At 43.1% G+C, this 16,933-nt stretch overlaps 1 protein-coding gene across 2 annotated transcripts in view; it reads right to left on the bottom strand.

Moving 5' to 3' along the window:
• Positions 1 to 16,933, bottom strand: part of LOC135512074 (serine/threonine-protein kinase LMTK1-like) — a 91,476-nt gene that overhangs the window by 15,302 nt on the left and 59,241 nt on the right. For both annotated transcript variants that reach the window (XM_064933710.1, XM_064933711.1), the window contains exon 4: positions 6,663 to 6,804. In XM_064933710.1, coding sequence (XP_064789782.1) covers positions 6,663 to 6,804 — 142 coding nt within the window. The remainder of the gene's footprint in view (positions 1 to 6,662; positions 6,805 to 16,933) is intronic.

The raw sequence follows: 16,933 nt of genomic DNA, 5'->3' as shown, positions 1-16,933 counted from the left end.
GAGAGAGGCTGGACTGAGGGCTTGTAGGCCTGTTGTAAGGCAGGTCCTCACCAGACATTCCCGGCAACAACGTCGCCTATGGGCACAAACCCACCATCGCTGGCCCAGACAGGACTGGCAAGAAGTGCTCTTCACTGACGAGTCGTGTTTTTGTTAGTCACATGTCTGTGGAACTTGTTCAGTTTATGTCTCAGGTGTTGAATCTTATGTTCATACAAATATTTACACATGTTAATTTTGCTGAAAATAAATACAGTTCACAGTGAGAGGACGTTTCTTTTTGTGCTGAGTTCATGTCCTGACAGAACAGCTGTTTTTTTCAGCATAGGCCTACAGCATGTACCGCAAGTTACTCCATTTGTGATAGTATGTTGAAATAAGATAATGGACTGAGTTAAAAGAAAGTTTGCACGATATATATTCCACAAATCTAACAATGTAGATTGATTATAATCCATCTAAACTGTCTTTATGCAACAGTTTATAAAACACATACTAAGTATACACTATTTTCGCAATTTGAATTACATTCATCAAAAATTCTACACCAACAATAGCAAAATGAACTGGCCCACTCAGATTTAGCAAGGTCTTTGTGGGTTGAATAAGCTTTCAAGCAAGCTACAAGAACTCAATAAACACAGCACATTTTGCAGAAATTAATGGTCAAATAGTAATCGGATTAATGTCATTGTTTATTTCAAGGTATGTCTTTATTTTTGCTGAACTACTTGATCTTTATTGGTTTTATATAACTTGCAGGATATCATGGTAGCCAATATTTATGTTAGACATTATACCTGGATTTACTGTTACTGCTGCTAATGTAGTAACGTTAGCAATGTTAGCACTAAGGTTAGCATGTGGCTAGCTATAGCTACCATCGGCCAACAACAGAGTGTAGCCAGTTTGGTTATAGATGTTCAATGTCTATTAGGATGGTAAAGGTTCATCTTGATTTTGTGTAAAAGTATGAGAAATGCTAATGTGCTGAACTGCTAATAAGCGATGTGTTTCAAGGACACTAGTGGTTGGCTAGTAAGGGTAAGGCAGCAGGTGTGTAAAGTAGGCTAAAGGCCTGAGCACTGTATGAGTGATAAAACATACAGAATAAATAAATCACAGGATATGGTCAGATGATAAATTGGCTATATTCAGAGTGCCAAAATACTTATTCAGAAACAATAAGGACTCTGTATAATGTGGGTCATTACCGTCTTATATGGACAGTGGCTTCGATCCTGCTGTGTATTCACTCTTGTGATCTTCTCTTGACCTCACTTTTATCGACAAGACTTCGGTCAAATTCAGATAAAATATACATTTCTCCTAAAATAAAAATGTAAAGTGATATGTCGTATTGGGACTTTTAGTCCCAATACAACAATGTTAATCTCCTTGGGAACAAGATTACTCTCATGTCCACTAAAGTGCTGGGCCCATACTCACAAAACCTCTCAGAGTAGGAGTGCTGATCTAGGATCAAGTCCTCCCTGGCCATATAATATACATTGTGATCTCAAAGACAAAACTGATCCTAGATCAGCACTTCTACTCAGAAACTCTTTATGAATATGGGCCATGGCTTTGATGAACAGTATATTGGAATTGCTAGTCAAGCAGCAGACTGACCTACGAACTGACCCACAGCAAACTGTCTACTACAAATCATTAATTCAGCCCGCCTTCTGATGTCATGGGTGTATCAATCCAGATCGGCATGCATCAGCCCCATAGCCTACACATCAACACACAACCAGGGCCATTGTCACGGATAGACAGAAAGAGAAAGAGGGATAGAGAATGAGGGTCTATCTCTCCCGCATGCCTGACATACCAAGGAGCAATTGTGTAGGCTGGCTGGACAAGGGAAACAACAGGCAGATGTTTGTTGGAGAGAGAGAGAGAGAGAGAGAGAGAGAGAGAGACAGAGAGACAGAGAGACAGAGAGACAGAGAGAGAGAGAGAGAGAGAGAGAGAGAGAGAGAGAGAGAGAGAGAGAGAGAGAGAGAGGGGGGGGGGGGGGGTAACAGGGTAAGAGGAAAAGAGAGAGCTCATTCATGGACCACAAAGTTAATTCTACAGGGACCGAGAGCTCTAAACCAGGGCAGAGGGGACGGTGAGATAGGTGGAAGCCAAGCCCTGCAGTGGTCCAGTGTTAGAACTCGAAACCAGGGCAGAGGGGACGGTGGGATAGGTGGAAGCCAAGCCCTGCAGTGGTCCAGTGTTAGAGCTCTAAACCAGGGCAGAGGGGACGGTGGGATAGGTGGAAGCCCTGCAGTGGTCCAGTGTTAGAGCTCTAAACCAAGGCAGAGGGGACGGTGGGATAGGTGGAAGCCCTGCAGTGGTCCAGTGTTAGGGCTCTAAACCAGGGCAGAGGGGACGGTGGGATAGGTGGAAGCCCTGCAGTGGTCCAGTGTTAGGGCTCTAAACCAGGGCAGAGGTGACGGTGGGATAGGTGGAAGCCCTGCAATCGTCCAGTGTTAGGGCTCTAAACCAGGGCAGAGGGGACGGTGGGATAGGTGGAAGCCCTGCAGTGGTCCAGTGTTAGAGCTCTAAACCAGGGCAGAGGGGACGGTGGGATAGGTGGAAGCCCTGCAGTGGTCCAGTGTTAGGGCTCTAAACCAGGGCAGAGATGAAGGTGGGATAGGTGGAAGCCCTGCAATCGTCCAGTGTTAGGGCTCTAAACCTGGGCAGAGGGGACGGTGGGATAGGTGGAAGCCTGCAGTGGTCCAGTGTTAGAGCTCTAAACCAGGGCAGAGGGGGCAGTGGGATAGGTGGAAGCCCTGCAGTGGTCCAGTGTTAGGGCTCTAAACCAGGGCAGAGGGGACAGTGGGATAGGTGGAAGCCCTGCAGTGGTCCAGTGTTAGAGCTCTAAACCAGGGCAGAGGGGACGGTGGGATAGGTGGAAGCCCTGCAGTGGTCCAGTGTTAGGGCTCTAAACCAGGGCAGAGGGGACGGTGGGATAGGTGGAAGCCCTGCAGTGGTCCAGTGTTAGGGCTCTAAACCAGGGCAGAGGGGACGGTGGGATAGGTGGAAGCCCTGCAGTGGTCCAGTGTTAGGGATCTAAACCAGGGCAGAGGGGACGGTGGGATAGGTGGAAGCCCTGCAGTGGTCCAGTGTTAGGGCTCTAAACCAGGGCAGAGGGGACGGTGGGATAGGTGGAAGCCCTGCAGTGGTCCAGTGTTAGGGCTCTAAACCAGGGCAGAGGGGACAGTGGGATAGGTGGAAGCCCTGCAGTGGTCCAGTGTTAGGGCTCTAAACCAGGGCAGAGGGGACGGTGGGATAGGTGGAAGCCCTGCAGTGGTCCAGTGTTAGGGCGTTGGTCACTAACTTTGGGAAGACTTTTTGGGTCAACACCAGAACCAGAATATATAGTACAGTGCACCCTGATATTCTTAAAAACTCCTCACTGAAAGTATGCCAATTATGAATAATTTTTTGAAGAAGAGAATTAAGGCACAAAATAAAAGCTGTATTTGTACCTTTTCTCTTTATCCTCTCAACTTCATCTGACCTTTTCCTCTACCGTTTATATTTTATTCCCTTTGAGAAAAGCTGTGAATGTTAGTGACTGTCTGAATTTGATATGGTTCTCTCTGACTGTCATTCCCTGTGCTTATGTAACATCCCCCTCACAGAGATTACTTCAAATAAAGTGCATTTGGAAAGTATTCAGACCCCTTCCCTTTTTCCACATTTTGTTACGCTTCAGCCTTATTCTAAAATGGATTGAATTCAATTACATTTTTCCCTCATCAATCTACACACAATAACCCATAATAACAAAGTGAAAACAAGTGTTCAGAAATGTTGCAAATTTATTAAAAATAAAAAACAGAAATACCTTTGCTATGTGACTCGAAATTGAGTTGTTTCCATTGATCATCCTTGAGATGTTTCGACAACTTGATTGGAGTCCCCCTGTGGTAAATTCAATTGATTGGACATGATTTGGAAAGGCACACACCTGTCGACATAACGTCCCACAGTTGACAGGGCATGTCAGAGCTAAAACCAAACCATTAGGTCTAAGGAATTGTCCGTAGAACTCCGAGACAGGATTGTGTCGAGGCACAGATCTGGGGAAGGGTACCAAACAATGTCTACAGCATTGAAGGTCCCCAAGAACACAGTAGCCTTCATTATTCTTAATTGGAAGAAGTTTGCAACCATCAAGACTCTTCAAAGAGCTGGCCACCCAGTCAAACTGAGCAATGGGGGAGAAGGGCCTTGGTCAGGGAGGTGACCAAGAACCCGATGGTCACTCTGACAGAGCACAAGAGTTGCTCTGTGGAGATGGGAGAACCTTCCAGAAGGACAACCAGCACTCTACCAATCAAGCCTTTATGGTAGAGTGGCCAGGCGGAAGCCACTCCTCAGTAAAAGGTACATGACAGCCCGCTTGGAGTTTGCCAAATGGCAAAGGACTCTCAGAAAATGATAAACAAGATTCTCTGGTCTGATGAAACTAAGATTGAACTCTTTGGCCTGAATGCCAAATGTTATGTTTGGAGTCGAGGTCGACCGATTATGATTTTTCAACGCCGATACCGATACCGATTATTGGAGGACCAAAAGGGCTGATACCGATTAATCGGCCATTTTTTTTAACATTTATTTGTAATAATGACAATTACAACAATACTGAATGAACACTTATTTTAACTTAATATAATACATCGATAAAATCAATTTAGCCTCAAATAAATAATGAAACATGTTCAATTTGGTTGAAATAATGCAAAAACAAAGTGCTGGAGAAGAAAGTAAAAGTGCAATATGTGCCATGTATGAAAGCTAATGTTTAAGTTCCTTGCTCAGAACATGAGAACATATGAAAGCTGGTGGTTCCTTTTAACATGAGTCTTCAATATTCCCAGGTAAGAAGTTTTAGGTTGTAGTTATTATAGGAATAATAGGACCATTTATCTCTATATCATTTGTATTTCATTAACCTTTGACTGTTGGATGTTCTTATAGGCACTTCAGTATTGCCAGTGTAACAGTATAGCTTCCGTCCCTCTCCTCGCTCCTACCTGGGCTCGAACCAGGAACACATCGACAACAGCCAACCTCGAAGCAGCGTTACCCATGCAGAGCAAGGGGAACAACCACTCCAAATCTCAGAGCGAGTGACATTTGAAACGCTATTAGCGCACACCCCGCTAACTAGCTAGCCATTTCACATCGGTTACACCAGCCTAATCTCGGGAGTTGATAGGCTTGAAGTCATAAACAGCGCAATGCTTGAAGCACAACAAAGAGCTGCTGGCAAAACACACGAAAGTGCTGTTTGAATGAATGCTTACGAGCCTGCTGGCGCCTACCACCACTCAGTCAGACTGCTCTACCAAATTAGACTTAGTTATAACATAATAACACACAGAAATACGAGCCTTAGGTCATTAATATGGTTGAATCAGGAAACTATCATCTCGAAAACAACAACATGCCAACAACGGTTGGCATCCATAAGTCTAAATATTCCTGTTACATTGCACAACCTTCAATGTTATGTCATAATTACGTAAAATTCTGGCAAATTAGGTGGCCCAAACTGTTGCATATACACTGACTCTGTGTGCAATGAACGCAAGAGAAGTGACACAATTTCACCTGGTTAATATTGCCTGCTAACCTGGATTTCTTTTAGCTAAATATGCAGGTTTAAAAATATATACTGTGTATTGATTTTAAGAAAGGCATTGATGTTTATGGTTTGGGACACATTGGCGCAAGGACAGTCCTTTTTCGCGAATACGCACCGCATCGATTATATGCAACGCAGGACACGCTAGATAAACTAGTAATATCAACCATGTGTAGTTAACTCGTGATTATGATTGATTGATTGTTTTTTTATAAGATACATTTAATGCTAGCTAGCAACTTACCTTGGCTTACAGCATTCGCGTAACAGGCAGGGTCCTCGTGGAGTGCAATGTAATCAGGTGGTTAGAGCGTTGGACTAGTTAACTGTAAGGTTGCAAGATTGAATCCCCGCGCTGACAAGGTAAAAATGTGTTGTTCTGCCCCTGAACGAGGCAGTTAATCCACCGTTCCTAGGCCGTCATTGAAAGTAAGAATGTGTTCTTAACTGACTTGCCTAGTTAAATAAAGGTGTTTTTATTTTTTATTTGAACCCAACCCAATCGAACATCTCTGGAGACCTGAAAATAGCTGTGCAGCAACGCTCCCCATTCAACCTGACAGAGCTTGAGAGAATCTGCAGAGAAGAATGGGAGAAACTCCCCAAATACAGGTGTGCTAAGCTTGTAGCGTCATGCCCAAGAAGACTTGAGGCTGTAATCGCTGCCATAAGGTGCTTCAACAAAGTATTGAATAAAGGGTCTGAATACTTATGTAAATGTGATATTTAAAAAAATAAAAAATAATTATAAATTCGCAAACAAAACTAAAAACGAGTTTTTGCTTTGTCATTATGGGGTCTTGTGCAGATGGATGACTGAGAAAAAAACTATTTAATTCATTTTAGAATAAGGCTGAAAATGTGAAAATGTGAAAAAAGTCAAGGGGTCTGAATACTTTCCGAATGTGCTGTACTTAAATCTTCTTGTTGAAAGAAAAGTATTTGAACTGCATTGAACTGAAACTAAATGAGGGTGAGAGACAGAGAGACAAAGACATGTTGGTCCTACCTGATCGTCCTGGTTGTTTGGCCATGGGGAGTGACACCTCAGTCAGGGGCAGGATGTAAACATCAGGTCCGCTCTGGGATGCAGGGGATGCCAGGGTGGACAGGTCCGCCTGGTACTCCTCCCCCTCGGCATTCTCAAACTCCTACAGGAGAGGACAAAAAGATCAGAGGTTAGATAGTTCATACTGTGTCATTCCCTGGAGTTTGAACCCTGGGGAGCGCGTGCGTGTGTGTGTGTGTGTGTGTGTGTGTGTGTGTGTGTGTGTGTGTGTGTGCGTGTGTGTGTGTGTGTGTGTGTGTGTGTGTGTGTGTGTGTGTGTGTGTGTGTGTGTGTGTGTGTGTGTGTGTGTGTGTGTGTGTGTGTGAGTGAGTGTTTGTGTAGAGAGAGAGAGAATATTGGAAGAATTTGGAGACAGGATATAAGTGTAAAGCCCCTTAGTTGTATTGAGTTGTGTAGTGGGGTGGAAACTATGGAAAACTGTGACCCTTTGTAGCCTCCTCCAGCACCCACTCCAATGCTTCCCCCCATCGTCCTCACCCCTCCTTCCATCCATCCCCCCATCCATCCATCCTGTCCCACGAGGGAATATACACACACAGGACACACACACCCTCTTGTCTCTAGGTCCACAGCTTCACACGGTCCCTAACGGCCCCTCTAACATGTGTTTTCACTCTCAGGGTCACTAGAGAGCCAGGAAAACACATGCCTCTAACACGTACCCTTACAGAGATCACACACATGCAGTTCCCATAACATGTACTGCTACAGAGTTCACACAAACACACATAAACATCCACTCACATATCTCTCCCACATACAGCACATACGGAAAGAATTCAGACCCCTTGACTGTTCCACATTTTGCTACGTTACAGCCTTATTCTAAATACCCAGAGATGTTCGATCAGGTTCAAGTTTGGGCTCTGGCTGGGCCACCCAAGGACATTCAGAGACTTGTCCCGAAGCCACTCCTGCATTGTCTTGCCTGTATGTTTAGGGTTGTTGTCCTGTTGGAAGGTGAATCTTCACCCCAGTCTGAGGTCCTGAGCACTCTGGAGCACATTTGCAAGGATCTCTCTATACTTTGCTCTGTTCATCTTTCCCTCTGTCCTGACTAGTCTCCCAGTCCCTGCCGCTGAAAAACATCCTCACGGCATGATGCTGACACCACCATGCTTCACCATAGGGATGGTGCTAGGTTTCCTCCAGACATTACGCTTGGCATTCAGGCCAAAGTGTTCAATCTTGGTTTCATCAGACCAGATAATTTTGTTTCTCATGGTCAGAGTCTTTAGGTACCTTTTGGCAAGCTCCAAGCGGGCTGTCATGCGCATTACACTGAGGAGTGGCTTCTGTCGGGCCACGCTACCATAAAAGCTAGATTCTCCCATCGTCACAGAGGAACTCTGGAGCTCTGTCAGAGTGACCATAGGGTTCTCGCCACTGTGTTCTTAGGGACCTTCAATGCTGCAGACATTTTTTGATACCCTTCCCCAGATCTGTGCCTCGACACAATCCTGTCTCGGAGCTCTTCAGACAATTCATGTCCATCATGTCCAATCAATTGAATTTACCAAAAGTGGACTCCAATCAAGTTGTAGAATCATCTCAAGGATGATCAATGGAAACAGGATGCACCTGAGCTCAATTTCTAGTCGTATAGCAAAGGGTCTGAATACTTAAGGGAATATGTTTGTTTTTTTTGTTTGTTTTTTTTAATTTGCAAAGAATTCAAAAAACTTGTTTCGCTTTGTCATTACGGGGTATTGTGTGTAGATTAAGGAGGAAAAATAAATATATATAATACATTTTAGAACAAGGCTGTGATCAGAATACTTTCCGAATGCTCTGTACTGTATACAGCAACCTAGATCAAACAGACACATAAACATGCAGCCCTCTCACATATAGCTGCACACGTGTACATATGCACAAACCACAGTGCTCGCACACATAAATAATAATAATACATGATCTTTATATATCACTTTAAAAGTTGCTGTACAATTGTAGAAATTAAAAAACAAGAAACAGAACTCTAAACAACACAACACATTTGCAACTATTGAACTCCAGTGGTTCATTTTCTGTGTAACATTCTCAAAGCACTAAAAACACAAAAGAATGTAATAACATTCCCTTTCTATGACATCAAGCATTGGACACTTTCACAGAGCACATTCACAGAACACATTCACAGCGAAAGTTCAGACTACACTTGTGCCTCTGATAATATCCTTCACTGATTTGCCAACTAAAAGACTAAACACTCTCCGACCAGACCTCAGGAATCTGTCCAGGTGCTGCTTCCTAAAGCTAGCTTGATGGGTGTTCTCCGGTCCGCAAAACTGTTTCTGGATTTGCTCCAGTCTGCGATGCGGAAAAAGGTTGGGAACCCCTGTTCTATAAGAACCTTCTGCAAGAGCAGCTGGAGCTGAATATCAGCCTGATACAGACTCTTAGCGAGAGCTCAGACTACACTTGACCTTCTGATGACATTCCCTTAAATAACATCCCCACCATTTCTTACCTGAGCTCAAGTTCCATTGGGAAAGCAGGCGTGTTGGTCACCCACAAGACACAAGATCACTTGCACCCTGTACCCCAAATGTCTCTGCAGAGCAACAAGCTAAAATAACCTGTTTCCCTACCTCCCACCCAGGGTGGCCCAGCTGGTTTTCAGGGCATGGTAGTGGCAGTGCCAAGCACAGAGCCTACAGTAGGAGCATGGTCCTGCAGCTGAGATAGTCTTCATTGTTGAGTTCAGCAGATAACAGCTAGCTAGCACTCTGGTGAGACCACAATGGTTCATCTCAATATCACAGATGGAGAGAGAGAGAGAGAGAGAGAGAGAGAGAGAGAGAGAGAGAGAGAGGGAGGGGAAAAGAGAGAGGAGAAGGGATGAGCAGTGACTCCCAGTCCAAAAGGAAGTTCCTGTGCTCCTCCCGAGCGGGAAATAAAGGTGGGAGGGCAATTGAGAAAACGAGAGAAAAAAGCCTCCACAAAAATGTGAGGCACAAGGAAAACTTTTCACATTCTATCGTCATGACATCACTCTCCAATCTTCTATACTTCTTTCTCTTCTATCACTCTCGTCTCCAGCCAGGGAACATGTGCAGGGCAGGCCCCTGCCCCACTGAATGATGAACACATACACACACACAAACACACGCACATACACACACACACAAACACACAATAACTAATCCTAAAATCCCCTCTTCCTGCTCTGGGAGAGGCTATGTCTAATTCCAGATGGGGGCCTTGGGGTCTGGGGGGCCGGATGTACTGTGGGCTCTGGGGTATGCCCTTCCTCACGCCCTCGCTCAACCCCTGCTCACCCCTTTCTCCCTCTCCTCTTGTTTGAATTACTTCGGCCATGTCTGTCTTTCAAACGTAATGGAAGAGAGATATATAGATTGAGAGACAAAGGGAGAGAAAGAAGAGAGTGAGAGAGAGGGCGAGACAGAGGGAGCACAAAGAGAGAGGGGGATACAGCTGGAGAGGGAGGGAGATGCATATGGAGAGCAGAGAGAGAGGAAGATGCATAGGGAGAGCAGAGAGAGAGGGAGATGCAGAGGGAGAGCAGAGAGAGAGGGAGATGCATAGGGAGAGCGGGAGTGAGAGGGAGTACAAAGACTGCGAGAGTGAGAGAGATACAGAGGGAGAGGGAGAGAGAGAGAGAGAGAGGGAGAGAGAGTGAGTGAGAGCAGAGAGCGGGAGAGACAGAGACAGAGTGGAGGGAGAGAGAGACAGAATGAAGAGAGAGAGGGAGAGAGAGAGAGAGAGAGAGAGAAGAGAGATTGAAGTTCTTAGAGGGAAGAAATGAAAGAGAATCAATCATTGGTGATTAAGGAGAGTATCAGTCTTCTTAGCTCCCCAGTGACAGATAATTGACAGACTTAGCCTCAAGTATGCCCTTTCTTTTTTTAATTCTCTTCTTCAAAGTCACTATGGCATGAGTCTTCATTTGAAGTAGAGCGTGGAAACTGTCATAGGCATCTGTGCCTGTTTCACTTTAAAACAATCCTCTGTATGTGTGTGTGCGCAGATGGTTAATTCATTGAAAAATGTATCGTTCTGCCTCACTCAAAAGGTCTCAAAGCACTTAGCGTGTCTTCTTTAAGGTTGCTGGGAGCGGTAAGCACAGTTAGCAGAGAGTCTCTGGAAGACACAAATCAAATCTAATTGTGTTACCGCATACACATATTTAGCAGATGTTATTGCGGGTGTAGCGAAATGCTTGTGTTCCTAGCTCCAACAGTGCAGTAGTATCTAACAATTCCCAACAATACACACAAATCTAAATGTAAAAGAATGCAATTAAGAAAAATTAATATATTATGAGCAATGTACAGTGTGTATATATATATATATACATACATATATACATATATATACATACATATATATACACATACATATACATACATACACACACACACACACACACACACACACACACACACACACACACACACACACACACACACACACACATACACATACACATACACACACACATACATACATACATATATATATACACATACACATACATATACATATACATATATATATATATATATATATATATATATATATATATATATATATATATATATATATACACATGTATATACATATATATACACAAACATATATATATAAATACCTTATTTACATAAGTATTCAGACCCTTTGCTATCAGAATCAAAATTGAGCTTAGGTGCATGCTGTTTCCATTGATCATGCTTGAGATAATTCTAACATTGCGTCAACCCATACGTCATCAAAGTGCATAGCTGAACACTGTATGCTGGCAAAACTTGGTTTGTTATTTCAACAAAAAACGAACAAATATTTTTTCAACATAACTAGCGAACTTGTTGTTGCATGGATTCCGCGATGCAGTTTTCTTTTACCAGCTAGGACCTCAATTTCTTGTCCCAGAATCCCGCTTAACTGACAGATTAAAGTTTGCTTGAAAGAACCGCTAACCTAGCTAAGCTGTTAACGTTAGCCATCAAGCTAATGAAGTTAGTCCCAGATGAATTTTCCAATGGAGCCTCCTTTGTCTGGTGAAGTAAATGAACGGTTCCAGGGCTGTAGGAGGTGTAACTACAACGCTTTGTTTTTTGGGACAAACTGGATCACTCAGAATTCCAATGCGGCAATTGTTTGCTTGCCGAGGATTATAGGCTTAAATTGGCTTCCTTAATCACGCAGGTCGCCAGCCTTCGTAAGAAACTTGGGAAAACGCAGGGTGGAATGTTTACCCTTTTTACGCCGGTGGCTGGATGGAGTTTGCGCATGTTGGATGCATCCCATCTTGTCATTTTTCGTAATCCGACTGGGCGGTGTTCCCCTGCCTCTCTTCCCACATCTGATATCAGAGTCGAAGAAGCACAGCAAGTGGAGCATGGCAATCAAAGATGGTCATGTCACGAGCCATGGAAGCCAAAGACAGTCTACACTCCCAACGAGAGACCTAGAGCAGATACAAACAACACATAGCTTCACCGCCCTGGTGCCTGATCTTCCTGCACCTTCGTCGCTTGGGGTACCTGTGACTGCGAACACTGTGCCTACTCCTACTCCTACCCCTACGATTTCGAAGTTGATGCAGGCAACCTTCTGTCCCTGCTCTGGATCGAGCAGGGCTTCTCCATCTGTCGGAGGCCTGGAGCTACGTGTTCAAGTTATCCTGCCTCTCGCCCGTCCTTAAAGGATTCTCAGAATCCTGGATTTCCTCATCCTTCTCACCAGCCGTAATTATGGTCAGCTCCATAGTAATAATGTGACTGTTCCTGGTGCAAAAACAATGTCTTATCCCGGAGGTCGAGTAAATGACATTACTAGGCTGCTCATAAATGTACTACGCCAGGACATGGACATCAATTCTAACATAGTCCATGTGGGTTACAATGACATTATGAAGGGCAGGTCTTAATAGTGGATTGCAAAGAGCTGATTGACTCTCTGCTAGGCACTAATAAAATACCCATCATATCTGGCCCTGTGCCCTCTCTCAATCATGGTATTGAACGCTTTAGCATGATTCTTTCTCTTCACAACTGGCTACGTGATTATTGCAGCTCAATGTTAGATCACCACCAAATCCAAAGAAACACAGCCATTTTCCCCAGCCAAAGATAGAGTCACAAAAGCAGAATTAGAGATAAAATTAATCAATTCAATTCAAGGGCTTTATTGGCATGGAAAACGTGTTAACATTGCCAAAGCAAGTAAGGTAGATAATATATAAAGTGAAATCACTAACCTTTGATCATCTTCATCAGATGACACTCATATGACATCATGTTACACAATACATTTATGTTTTGTTCGATAATATGCATATTTATATCCACAAATGTCGGTTTACATTGGCGCAATGTTCAGAAATGCCTCCAAAATATCCAGAGTAATTACAGAGATAACAGATAACAGAAATACTCATCATAAACTTTGACGAAAGATACATGCTTTACATATAATTAAAGATACACTGGTTCTTAATACAACCGCTGTGTCAGATTTTTTTTAAACCTTACGAAAAAAGCATACCATACAATAATCTGAGACGGCGCTCAGACGTAAATATATTTCTTCGCCATGTTGGAGTCAACAGAAATACGAAATTACATCATAAATATTCTCTTACCTTTGTTGATCTTTCATCAGAATGCAGTGCAAGGAATCCTAGTTCCACAAGAAATTGTTTTTTTGTTCCATAATGTTCATTACTAGTGTCCAATTAGCTACTTTTGCTAGCACGTTTAGTTCACATGTCCAAAAGCTGGCGCTGGTCCAGGCGAACTCGGACGAAAACGACAAAAAGTTATATTCCAGGTTGAATAAACTGGTCAAACTAAGTAGAGAATCAATCTTCAGTATGTTATTATCATATATATCCAATAACGTTCCAACCGGAGCATTCGTTTTTGTCTACAGAGTAATGGAACGCAAGGCGATATAATGACTACTGCGTAACCAGGAACTGACATTCTGCCAGACCAGTGACTCAAATAGCTGCCATCCGGTCCCACATCACACTAGAGGCATCATTCCACGTTCTACTGACTGTTGACATCTAGTGGAAGGCGTAGGAAGTGTGAACAGATCCATATCTTATTTGGATGTGAATAGGCAATGAGTTGAAAATCAACCAGCACCAGAATTTCCACTTCCTGTTTGGAAGTTTGCCTGCCCTATGAGTTCTGTTATACTCACAGACATAATTCAAACAGTTTTAGAAACTTCATTGTGTATTCTATCCAATAGTAATAATAATATGCATATATTAGCATCTGGGACAGAGTAGGAGGCAGTTCACTATGGGCACGCAATTCATCCAAGGTGAAAATGCTGCCCCCTATCCCCGTCTATGACACAGGTTCCGCTAACGGAACCCCCCCACAACATTCCGCCGAAAAGGCTACGCGGGAAATTCATATGTTGTGTTTTCGCTGTAAAACATTTTAAAAATCGGAAATGATGGGTAGATTAACAAGATGTTTATCTTTCATTTGCTGTATTGGACTTGTTAATGTGTGAAAGTTAAATATTTCTAAAAAATATTTTTGAATTTCCCGCGCTGCCTTTTCGGCGGAATGTTGTTGGGGGGGGGGTTCCGTTAGCGGGACTAATAGTGGATTGCAAAGATCTGATTGACTCTCTGCTAGGCACTAATAAAATACCCATCATATCTGTCCCTGTGCCCTCTCTCAATCGTGGTATTGAACGCTTTAGCATGATTCTTTCTCTTCATAACTGGCTACGTGATTATTGCAGCTCAATGGGTGTAGCTTTTGTTGACAATTTTGAAACCTTTTGGAAACAAAACACGTTTTATAAGGAGGATGGAATCCACCCAAATCATTTGGGTTCCTAGATCCTTTCACAGAATTATAAGGCTGCATTGAGACAATGACTTATCAATGACCCAAGCCCAGCTCAGTAAATCCCAACTATTGGTTTGCAGAGTCATCATAATGCTTTAGAAAATGTACATTATACCAGGGGCATTGGTAGACACAATGTAAGTAACCTAATTTATGTCCCTCTAACTGCCCTGAATGTCTCTGCTGATCCTGCAGCTATTGTATGTAGCAATCATGTGCCTATGAACCAGATCTATGCTGTTAGCACTGGGGCGGTAGGCCCAAGTAGGAAGTCCACTGTGTGCAGCTCAACCTGCACTAACCTAAATAACATGATAATATCTACTTCTGCTAAGCTTCCCAGTAAAGCAACGAAATCAAGCAAGTGCTCTAAATAGCCCATGTTAACATATGTAGCTTAAGAAACAAGGTTCATACAATTAATAACTTGCTAGTAACAGATGACATTCATATTCTGACTATCTCTGAAACTGACTTAGACAATACCTTTGATGATAACAGTGGTAGCAATACAAGGTCATAACATTTACAGAAAATACAGAAATGCCAGGGGTGGAGGTGTTGCTGTTTAAATTCACAACCACATCCCTGTAAAAAAATAGAGAGGAACTCCTGTTAAATCCTGTTGAAATAATATGGCTACAGGTTCATCTGTCTTACCTAAAACCCATTCTTGTGGAAAGCTGCTATAGACCACCAAGTGCTAACAGTCATTTTCTGGGTGACTTAAATATTGAGTGACTCATCAAGCTGCCCACTCAAGAAAAATCTATAAACTGTAACCAGTGCCTGCAAACTCAGCTCCATGATTAATTGAATCAGATGGCTCATGCATCACAAAACTGACTAATATTGCTAACTACTTTAAAAGGATAATAGCAGATGATATTTCCACTCCTATTTGCCATAGCTTTCTTTTAAGCCTACTAGAAAGTGTGTGCCCTCAGGGCTGGAGGGAAGCAAAAGTCAGTCTGCTAAGAATAGTAATGCCCCCTTTACTGGTACAAATAGCTGACAAATCAGCCTGTTACCAATCCTGAGTAAAGTTTTGGAAAAAAAATGTGTTTGACCAGATATAATGCTATTTTACAGTAAATAAATTGACTACAGACATTCAGCACGCCGATAGGGAAGGACATTCAACAAGCACAGCATTTACACAAATGACTAATTATTGGCTGAGAGAAAGTTATGATGAAAAGATTGTGGGGGATGTCTTGTTAGACTTCAGTGCAGCTTTTGACATTATCGATCATAGTCTGTTGCTGGAAAAACTTCTGAGTTCTGGCTTTACACCCCCAGCTATAATGTGGATAAAGAGTTAACTGTCTAACAGAACACAGAGGGTGTTCTTTAATGTAAAACTCTCCAACATAATCCATGTAGAATCATGAATTATCCAGGGCAGGTGTCTAGGTCCCTTAATTTGTTCAGTCTTTACTAATGACATACCACTGGCCTTGAGTAAAGCCATGCAGATGACTCAACACTATACACGTCAGCTGCTGCAGTGACTGCAACACGTAACAAAGAGCTGCAGATAGTTTCAGAATGGGTGGTAAGGAATAAGTTAGTCCAAAATATTTTAAAAACTAAATCATTCACTAAACCCTAAACCTCAACTAAGTCTTGTAATAAATATTGTGGAAATAGAGCAAGTTGAGGTGACAAAGGAAAAGAGAAGGGCTTTTCTCAGGGAAGTGACCAAGAACCCGATGGTCACTCTGACAGAGCTCCAGCGTTCCTATGTGGAGATGGGACAACCTTCCAGAAGAACGACCATCTCTGAAGCACTCCACCAACCAGGCCTTTATGGTAGAGTTGCCAGACGGAAGACGCTCCTCAGTATATGACAGCCTGCTTGGAGATTGCCAAAAGGCACCTAAAGGACTTTCAGACCATGAGAAACAAGATTCTCTGAGCGCTCAGGACCTCAGACAGGGTTGAAGATTCAGCACACAGCCAAGACAACGCAGGAGTGGCTTCAGGACAAGTCTCTGAGTGTCCTTGAGTGGCCCAGCCAGAGCCCGGGCCTCAACCCGATCGAACATCTCTGGAGAGACCTGAAAATAGCTGTGTAGCGACTCTCCCTTTCCAACCTGACAGAGCTTGAGAGGATCTGCAGAGAAGAATGGGAGAAAATCCCCAAATAAAGGTGTGCCAAACGTGTAGCGTCATACCAAAGAAGACTCAGAGCTGTAATTGCTGCCAAAGTTGCTTCAACAAAGTATTGAGTAAAGGGTCTGAATACCTATGTAAATGTGATATTTCCGGGGTTTTTTGTTTTATAAATTTGCAAAAATGTCAAAAAATCTGTTTTTGCTTTGTCATTATGGGTTATTCTGTGCAGATCGATGAGGG

The sequence above is a fragment of the Oncorhynchus masou genome, chromosome 24 (genome assembly GCF_036934945.1).
Source record: "Oncorhynchus masou masou isolate Uvic2021 chromosome 24, UVic_Omas_1.1, whole genome shotgun sequence".
NCBI lineage: Eukaryota > Metazoa > Chordata > Actinopteri > Salmoniformes > Salmonidae > Oncorhynchus > Oncorhynchus masou.
This window is presented reverse-complemented; position numbering and strand designations above follow the sequence as displayed.